At 33.1% G+C, this 10,862-nt stretch overlaps 1 protein-coding gene across 1 annotated transcript; it reads left to right on the forward strand.

The window, feature by feature from the left end:
- Window positions 1–8,435: 8,435 nt before the first annotated feature.
- Window positions 8,436–10,378, forward strand: LOC140832939 (uncharacterized). Its single transcript, XM_073197252.1, has 3 exons — window positions 8,436–8,645; window positions 9,028–9,143; window positions 9,905–10,378. Exons 1-3 carry the CDS (start codon window positions 8,541–8,543, stop codon window positions 10,224–10,226), a joined length of 543 nt encoding a protein of 180 aa, XP_073053353.1. The 5' UTR covers window positions 8,436–8,540; the 3' UTR covers window positions 10,227–10,378.
- The last annotated feature ends 484 nt before the right edge of the window (window positions 10,379–10,862 follow it).

The raw sequence follows: 10,862 nt of genomic DNA on the forward strand, positions 1-10,862 counted from the left end.
TTAAGCTGTTACGAGTGTTTGTTTCTGTGAACGCCAAGAAATTGCAGTGCCTCCACGAGTAAATACATATCCGATTTGGGAACATGTGGATCAGATAAATACTCAGAATCAGTATAACCAATTATATTTTGATTGGTATCTTTTAAATACAAAAGCCTCAAGTCTGTCGTTTCTCGTAGATAATGAAAAATATATGTTTAATTTTGTCTAGCGTATATTTGTTAGATATGAGCTAAATATTACCAATTAATTATGTGTATCACATCACATTATTATAATTATTATTATATAACACAATAAAAATATATAAACAGTGAAATAATCACATCACGTTATTATAATGAGGTGTCATAGAATCCGTTTATATAATAACATAATATTATTCAAATATATATATATATATATATATATATATATATATATATATATATATATATATATATATATTTACACAAACACACGCACGCACAAAAAAAATAAATAGTAACACAATAAAAATATATAAACAGTGTAATAGATTTTTTTTATATAATAACATGATATTATATATTAAATATATACACAATAAAAATAAATAAATAGTAAAATAAATATTATTACTTTTGAATATTGTTGTTACATTTTTCTTGTGTTTTGGAGTTTGGAAAAATATGGAAAACCTTTAAGTTTCGTACTGATAACGTGTTAAAAATAAAAATTTACTATAAAGAATAAAATCTCAAACCAAAATATATTAAACTATACACTTTATAAAAAATTTCTCCACTCAATTGTGTATTTCTTCACAAATTGAAAGACTTATTTATATAATTTTTTTGAAAATAATCCAAAAATAATCACATCATATATACATCATCACACACTAATCTATGTTTAGGTTGCTACGTATATAATCACAATTTTTCTCATGAAAATAAATGTAAAATTCAATAGGTACAATTCAATCTTTGATAATAATGTTATTGTCAACAAACGTGTCTTATACACTTGAAAATTTTATAACATAAGCATGGGTTTTGTAAAGTCCGTAGTATGAGTGACTAACACCTCGAATATACATGTTATCAAACAACAACAACACTAGTTTTTGAGGATTGGTATAAAAGGAATATAACCATGAGTTTTCAAATTGATGGAAAGTGCGTACACGAGACAATATTTCACGGATGTTTGTGAACGAATGTTCGCTTTTCAAAATAAATTAGTGAACTAAAAGCATTCAATCAAATCAGATAATCATTTTACATGAAATTATTCATCTGAAATATTTATTTTAATTGAAATTTAGCAAATCTATAGGTTTAGTATGTCCGAGCTCAAACAATGTTCGAGCAATATTATGGGACTTCATGGTCCGATGAGAAACCTTGGTTAGTACCGAGAGAGCAACCAAAATGGAAGATATGATCTTTAGAAAAATTCAAAAGAGTTTCAACGAATGCTACCAAGAAATTGAAGAATAGTGATAGTGATTCATCTCTATTTCCTTTTTGCCCACCCTCTGATACATTCATCGTCGATAAAGGAGATGAATTGCTAGAATTTGACAAAACCATTAGACCAACGAGATGAAAGCCTTCAAAAAAACCATGATGAGAAGGATTGACAACTCCAAAGTTTGTGGATTTGCTCAAAGAAATGAGAAGAGACACAATACTATGAAAAATAAGATGCGAAGATTGGTCTAGAAGAAAATTATTTTGCAAAAGTTGAGCAAGTTATAGAAAAAAAATGAAAAATGAGGTTGATGTAGAAAAAAGGAGATGAAACAAGAAAATCTGATCATGGAGAAAAAAATTAAGAAAGGAGATGAAACTGAATGTTATTTAATGTGAGTATTATATAAAAATGCAAGAAAACATTATTCTTAAATAACATATTTAGCTCGTAATTTGTTACATTTAATTATTTATAATTATAATTTTTTTAGTTGTGTGTGTTTTTTAAGAAATGCGTGGAAGTTTTTAATTTTAATTATATGTATTTTTAATTTGTTATTATTATTTGAAATTTTATTTTGTTATTTTAAGTTATGTACTTTTCTTTTATTCTGATTTTTTTTTATATTAGTTGTAAGTTTTGCAATTTTAATTATGTTAAATTTTATTTTTATTTGTTAGTAGTTTTATTTTTTTAAAAGACAACTGATAAAAAAATAAAAAATTAATATTTCAACACCGACTCTGCAATATCATACATGAAATAAAGTTAACAACTTCAAAACACCAACTTTCTCACACCAGTATATGGTTTGATATGTGACATTAATGACCCTAATAAAAATTTTGACAAACTAGAAAAATCCACAAGATATAGGAAAAAAACCAAGATTCGAGTGAGTTATGTGGTCAATAAAGTTATTTCTAACTGTTGGAGTATCTTTTTCTAGCATTCCATGCATAGCGGAAGTTTAAAGTTTTAGTTTTGACATTAAAAACGTTCATTGGGTGTCGTATGGAATTATTTACATTTGTGTATTTAATGTTAAACACAAAACTAGTCCAAAATTAGAGGAGCTGGTCATTCTTGTAAATCTTTACGAATGGATCTTCCTTCTTTTAATCGTCTAATCAAGTCTATGATCAGATACTGGATTCTTTATTTAGATCGTACTAGATATCTTAAGCAATTTTGCATCGAGACTAGATCGCCGGAATTTCAAAGCTCTTGTGGCGATATTACCGTGGAAGTAGTCATGAGATTTTTCTTGTGCAAATTGAAGGTGGCAAAAAATTTCAATGGAGCATAGGGGAGAAAAATTTTGGTGGACAAATTTGTGTGGGCAAAAACCGTCTCCTTTCATATAATACTTAATGAAATATTTATATATTTTGATTATTGACCACATCAGGAGTCTATTTCATATTAGGATTCATAATCCTAATCTCATTTAGATTCATATTTTCATTAATAATTAAAATTCTTATGTTATATATATCATACAGAATCAACTATTGATAATGTGTGTGTATATGTGTGTGTGTGAACGAATTACATCACTTGAAAACTTATGGGTATTGCATATATTTCCAAGGTTTTTTTTTTGGATTGACTCTAAAATCCCAAACGATCTGAACACAATTACCGTTGTTTTTCTTTCCATAAAAAAATAAGGTTTCATTTCATTTTATGCAATTGCATTATTTGATATATCATTGTAAATATTTTTATATAATCATAATTATTAACTCAATTATCCATATATTCTCCATATATTCCCTTTACTGTAGGAGATGATATTTGTCGGTAATCGCCACATTGATAATGAGGTAACAAAATGATACGATTTGGTTATGGAAGGATTTTGATTTTAGTTCAATTTTTATTATTTGTAATCTTTTATGATATATGAAAAAATAAATATATGCTAAATCAAAGCGGTTGGATGCGATTATCAAGTCACATTAGGAAGAGAGAAGAGAAATTAAGATAATGTTCCTTATCAACAATAGGAAATGTAAACTAGGGTTTCAAAGAGGATTGAGAGAATATAAGAGAAGAAAATGATGATTTGAACTCTTATGCTACACTTGAGTTTGATGGGTATGCTGATGAAAATTAAACACTGTTGTGTTGGTTCCACGTACGGTAATTTGAGATAATAAACCCGAAAATAAAGAATAAACTGGACACCGAGATTTACGTGGAAAACTCCTAAAAATTATTATGGTAAAATACCACGGGCAAGATGAAAAAATTCCACTATAATATTTTGTGGTGTACAACTCACTCTCTATATTTCCAAAGAGAACACACACTCTCTTAATACAGGAGAACAAACACCTCACAAATATTATAGAACTAAGCACTCTCTACGTTTTCAGTGTGAAAACGCGTATAAAATGCGTTATTTCCGTCAATTCTGCCAACCACGTTATTCGTCTTCAAATTATGCTGCCGCATACTATTCCAATTTAATGCTGGTGACTAACCAAATGAATTCAGCCAACATATGCATTAAATGCATCAATTCTTTTGCCGACATTTCTTCTACTTGGAGATTTGATTGAGTATCAAACACATGTCCACACATCCTTTCAATCTTGACATTCCCTGCCGCTAGACCACTTGAGGATCTACACCACTCAAACTTATCAGTGTTCATTGGCTTGGTCAGAAAATCAGCTATGTTATCTTTTGTATGGATCTTCTGCATATCCACACTTCCTTCTTCTACTACTTCCCGTACAAGGTGAAATTGTACTCCAATGTGTTTAGTCCTAGAATGAAAGGCTAGATTCCTTGCGATGTGCAAGGCACTCTGACTGTCACAAAACAAAGGAACATTCTCTTGTTTGTGTCCAATCTTCTCCAATAATCTTTTAATCCATATTGACTCCTTGCAACCTTGAGTAGCTGCCGCCATATATTCTGCCTCCGTTGTAGATAATACCACAACTGTTTGCAGTTTTGAAACCCAACTTACTGCTCCTCTTGCAAGTGTAAACACATAACCAGTAGTAGATTTCCTCTTATCAAGATCACCTGCATAATCTGAATCGACATAGCCCGTGAGTGTAAAATCTGATCCTCCATAACATAATGTAGCATTCGAGGTACCCTTAATGTATCTAAGGATCCTCTTAACAACGCTCCAATGCTCTCGTCCAAGATTCGTCATATACCGACTAACTGCTCACACTGCTTGAGCAATATCCGGTCTTGTACATATCATGACGAATATCAAACTTCCCATTGCTGATGCATATGGTACTCGAGACATCTTCATCCTCCCTGCTTCACTGCTAGGACACATCTTGGAGGATAACTTGAAGTTAACAGGAAGAGAGGTTGATATTGGCTTGCTATCTTGCATGTTGAAGCGTTGCAATATTTTCTTCAGATAATTTTCCTGGGAAAGCCAAATCTTTCTGTTACTTCTGTCTCGGTGAACTTACATCCCTAGAATCTTGTTTGCTGGTCCCAAGTCTTTCATATCAAATTTCCTAGCTAACTGTGCCTTCAATTCTTAGACATGATCTTTGTTGGGGCCTGCTACTAACATGTCATCCACATACAATAGCAAAATGATATAATCATCGCCAAACCTCTTGAAATATGTAAAAGGGTCTGCACTCAGTTTGTTCTATCCAAGGCTCATGATATAGGAATCAAATCTCTTGCACCAACACTTCGGCGCCTGTTTGAGAGCGTACAGAGATTTGTTCAACCTACAAACCAAGTTCTCTTTGCTTTTTTCTGCAAAACCTTCTGGCTGAAGCATATAGATTTCTTCTTCAAGATCTCCATGAAGAAATGCCGTTTTTACATCTAACTGTTCTAGATGTAGGTCAAACACTGCACACAATGCCAACACTACTCTGACTGTTGTAAGCCAAACCACAGGAGAAAATATCTCATTGAAGTCATGTCTTTTTTCTGAGCATATCTTTTTACCACCAATCTAGCGCGATACCGCTCCACTTGATTATTGTCATCACGCTTGATCTTATAGACCCATCTGTTTCCAATGGCTTTCCTCTCTCGTGGTAGTGTAACAATATCCCAAGTTTTATTCTTGTCTAAAACCTCCAATTCTTCTTGCATTGCTATCATCCACAAGGATACATCCGAGCTTTGAGTAGCCTCGTGAAAACTTGATGGCTCATCATCCTCTGATAATAGACAATATGTAATATTACTTTCAGTGACATAATCTGAAATCCAACCTGGTGGTCTTCTGTCTCGAGTTGACTGCCTCACATTGGAAACTTCAGACTCAACATGTTCTTGTTCTTCGTGCTCTGATACCACTTGTTGGTCCCACATGCGGTAGTTTGAGATAATAAACTCAAAAATAAAGAATAGACTGGACACCGAGATTTACGTGGAAAACCCCTAAAAATTATTAGGGTAAAAAACCACAAGCAAGATGAAAAGAATTCCACTGTAATATTTTGTGGTGTACAATTCACTCTTTGTGTTTCCAAAAAGAACACACACTCTCTTAATACAGAAGAACAAACACCTCACAAATATTATAGAACTAAGCACTCAAATGCTTATAAGATGAGAGAAAACTCGAAGAAGGGATGATTTCAGAATGAAAATGTCAGTCAGTGTGAAAACGCATTATTTCCGCCAATTCTGCCAACCACGTTATTCGTCTTCAAATTATGCTGCCGCATACTATTCCCATGTAATGCTGGTGACTAACCAAATGAATTCAGCCAACATATGCATTATGCATCAATTCTTTAGCCGACATGTTGAAAGTGGTAATAAAGTTCTTTTTGAGTTATATGATAGTGGTTTAAATTTAGAGGTAAACGAACTTTCAAAATGTAGAAGAAAGTAATGAATATATTCTTTTTTATGCTTATGAATTTGATGCAGACGCAGATGAAAAGTTAAATGTTATTGAAACTGCTTATAAAGTCCATTTCAAATGATATGTTAGTGGTTCTGGTTTAGAGGATAAGTGGGAAATAATATAGTGAAAATAAATATTAGATTTTTTGAACTGGAGTTGAAGATAAACAGTCTCAACAAAAAAATGTTTTAACGGCGACATATCACCTTAAAACATTGACTCAAATATCTTCACATAAAAACTTGAGTGTCATTGTTTGAATTTTCCTTGTAAACAAATATGAATCTTCACATAAAAACTTGAGTGTCATTGTTTGAATTTTTCTTGTAAACAAATATGAATAGCTAAAATTTTTTTTAAAAAAAAAAACACAACCAACGCAAATATAATATATAAACACAAAATATATCTTCCCGACTAACTCTATATGCTCAATAAGAATTTAGACAATACTCCACAAAATGTTACCTTAAATAGTCATATAGTTCTCAACAAACACAATCAGAGATCGGGTTTGTAGCCCGGTGGTCTCACCTCGTCAGATTAGCTGGCCCCTCTCCCTATGTTCGATCCCCCTCCCAGCTGTGTTGCAATAAAAAACAAAAAACAAACAAACACAATCAATGTACACGATTTGTATTTGAAGTAAGCTCAACCATTTTCCAGTTTCAAAATTTCTCAACTTTTCTTATTGATTAATTAGGAATAAATTTAAAAAAAAAACATTACACTTGTTTAATTTATGTTGTGAGACAAGAAATGCATCTCTGTCAAAAAATCTCTCTGGCTCACGAATTTCAACAAATGCAACAAATACACATAATATATATATATATATATATATATATATATATATATATATATATATATACGAAAAAAATAAATATACATTTTTGGCTGTCCAACTAAAATAGAGCTACCTTTGATTGAATGGAGAAATATAAGGTTTATCTTTTCGAAGGAGCCACGGTGAGCAAGACTCGAAGGCAGCTTGTAGGTTCTCTTCATACTCATTTTTAGGGTATATGTGTTTGTATGGCGAAGGTTTTTTTCTATTCGTTTTTTTTAAAAAACCAACAAAACTTTTTCTGAGTTTCTAAAAGGAGAAAATAAAAATTTCTTAGACGTGGGGAGTTGAAAATTAATCTGTTTGAAAACATAACAACTCTTATAAAATCGTCTTCCGGTCGACCCATCTCATAAAAGAATTAATTTTTTGGAAAAAAAAGAGAGTGTTGTCCAGAAAAATAGATTAGATATTGAATTGGAGTGTGTCTTATGTGAGACGGGTCAACCCTATGGATATTCACAATAAAAAGTAACACTCTTAGCATAAAAAGTAATACTTTTTCATGAATTACCCAAATAAGAGACCCGTCTCACAAATACGACCGGTGAGACCGTCTCACACAAGTTTTTGCCATTGAATTGTACCAGGCTTGAAACCAAGTGGATTTATTTTTTGTCTCATGCTCCTCTCCTAATATCTACTTCCATATATCCACGAATCCATGAACTTTAAAAGAATATTAGGTTTGGTGATTTTTAAGAAGAGTGTGTCTCATGTGAGACCGTCTCACGGATATTAATCTGTGAGACGGGTCAACTCTACCCATATTCACAATAAAAAGTAATATTCTTAGCATAAAAAGTAATATTTTTTCATGGATGACCCAAATAAGAGATCCGTCTCACAAATAAGATCCGTGAGACCTTCTCACACAAGTTTTTGCCTTTTAAGAAAGTTTTTATGATAAAAACAATAATTATAATATACATGGTAAAAACACATATTAAAATTTTGATTTTAGTAACTTTTAGTTACAGGCAAATATTCTGATAATTAATGACTATAAATTAAATAAAAAAAGCGATTAATTTTGGGTGAAAAATTGTATGAGACGGTCTCATAGGTCGTATTTTGTGATACAGATATCTTATTTGGATCATCCATGAAAAATTATTACTTTTTATGCTAAGACTATTACTTTTTATTGTAAATATCGGTAAGATTGACTTGTTTCACAGATAAAGATTCGTGAGACCGTCTCACAAAAGACTATTAATTTTGTTTATTTTTTTGTAATTGTCATGACTTTTTAAAAATATATATTTTTACATGAATACCCTGCCTGATACGACGTCGTATGGGGTTTTCATCTCCAGAGTTCTGATAAATCGACTGGAAAGTCATCTCCTTTTCCGAAATCTCCAAATTGGTTAGGGTATGGGATCCTCTGTGATTAGCCCAGAGGACGTGCTGGAGACTCTCATGAACGATGGCACAATCGACGCAATGCGACTCAAGATAATCAATCAGCTCAAAGCCAAGGTGAGCTATTCCTCGTGTGCTTGTTTTCATTTGTGTCTGATGTTTTATGATGTTTTTTTCATTAAGATAGATTATGTGTTGGAAATCATTGGATGTTATACGTGTAAATCCATGTATTTGAAAGTGTTTTTCCAAGGTCTTGAATTTTCCGAGGTTCGATAGACGACTTGGTGATGCATGTTCGAGGAATTGACCTAAATTATTTTACTTGGAGCCGATTTTTTGGCAGCAAAGTGTTTCTGGCCATTATCGGATTAAAAAAAAGAAGATAAATACAGAATTTTACCGATAGAAGCAATTTTCTCATTAAATTGTTGAGTGCGGAATCGAGGTTTTTTTTAGAAAGTAGTTCGATTTTTTATGGTGGGCTACTTATACGCAGGGGGAGCTGAAGAGTAATGCCATAAAAATGATGGAGCAGAGTAAGGTACTCAACACTCCTGGTGCTGAAAAACAGACAAAACGAGAGTTATTCGATGCACTTCGACAAGAGCTCGAGTAAGCGATCTTATGTTTTCATGTTCGTTAATGTTGGATTATGAGTAATAGAACAATTTTAAAATAGCCATTAATGCTTATGCTTGTGGTAAGTGCCCATTACTTGATTTAGATCTTCGATGATGGTTTAGATTACTGCTAGTGGAGAATATCAAAAGGCCCCAGGGGCATAGGCTGTGTGGTAAGGACCTGGAGAGAAGGACTGTTAATCCATGTTGGCCAGGGTTCGAGTCTCGGCTCCCCCTTTATGGTGAATTACTCCAGCCAACCTCTCCTCTGGGTACCTGCTGCCGGTGCATAACCCTGATTTACCTCCCTTCACGCCGGAGCTTGGGGCGGCTCTGTGTGGGGCCCTCGGGGGTGGGGTTCAGCCTTTTAGTATAGAATATCAAATCTTATGCTAGACCCTGTGTTGGGACACATGGTTAAAATTCAATCGGTGACACAGTGTGGCAAATGATGCGGTATCATAGAAGGTTTTAAGTGTGGTTATGGACATATGAAGTCATTAAAATATTGAAGTGAAACCGATAATTCCTCCCATTTCTGGGAATTTGATTTACTTGAATTCGACGACTTCCAGCTTCTTAAGAAAATCTTATGTAAAATCATCCTGGCTAGTTCTCGGAGTTTGCATATCGTGGAGAGTCAAGTTTCAATGTGATGGTTTACTTTATTGCTGAAAAACGAACTTTGGTATCTCAAACTGGTAACAAGATCATCATTTAGAAAAGTCTCATGTTGGTGCCAATTATATGCAGAGGTCCTGTACTTGAGAAGGCATCCAAATCAGTATGGGAGTTGATTTTGGATCAAAACGGTTTGGGAAAGGAGATAAGTGAAACTGTTGAAAGAATATTTTGTCAACTAAGTGGTCGAGACCCTCCATTGTTTCCTCCACCAAGCAATGAAACCCATCCTGAGAAAGAGAAAAAGACCGCCTCGTCTTCCTCTTCATCCAAGAAAAGAAGTTTTAGCGAAGTGAGCAAGGAAGGAGTACAAGTACTTGCAAACGAGTCTTCTGATGGATCAGCCATGACTGATAATGTTACTACATCTCTATCACCACATTTGGGAAAATAGAACGGCATATATCCCTGTTGATATGTGCTGGCCAACTTAGTTTTGTAGTTGTGAACGAGCAAAGAAGTGTATTGGAAATCCGATGTAACAAATACGTAGACTCTTCTTGTTCGACAATTGTTATGGGGATGTTTTTATCTTTTTGTGTGTTATATGCATGCTCTAGCTTATGTATTTCGAATTCACTGCATATCAATTTATGCAACTCTCAGATCTTTCCCCAATTCATCCAAACTAAAAAAATTAACAACCCTTTTCAAATCAAATTCATCCAAACTAAAAAAATTTCACAACCCTTTTCAAATCAAATTCATTAATCCAGACACAACATAAATATCGTATCTTTTGTAGGAATATAACGTCGAGGTCTCTAAGGCATTCTTGAAGTAGGTATAGACACCGACTTTATACTTCATTGTTGAATCTTGATTGAGAACAGGTGATTCTATATCAGTCTTTACATAATTGACGTTCCAACTTTAAAATGGTTCCATAATCATTCTTGTTTTTAAAAGAGTTTTATAATCGTCTTTTGTTTCCTTTCATTGCCATGTTTTTGAAGGGCGTCGAGATAGGTATTCGGTCTGGTGGAAAAACGAGGGCAAGGAAAATGGTGGTTGGTGGGAAGATCGAATT

The sequence above is a fragment of the Primulina eburnea genome, chromosome 5, assembly GCF_022965805.1.
Source record: "Primulina eburnea isolate SZY01 chromosome 5, ASM2296580v1, whole genome shotgun sequence".
Classification (NCBI taxonomy): Eukaryota; Viridiplantae; Streptophyta; class Magnoliopsida; order Lamiales; family Gesneriaceae; genus Primulina; species Primulina eburnea.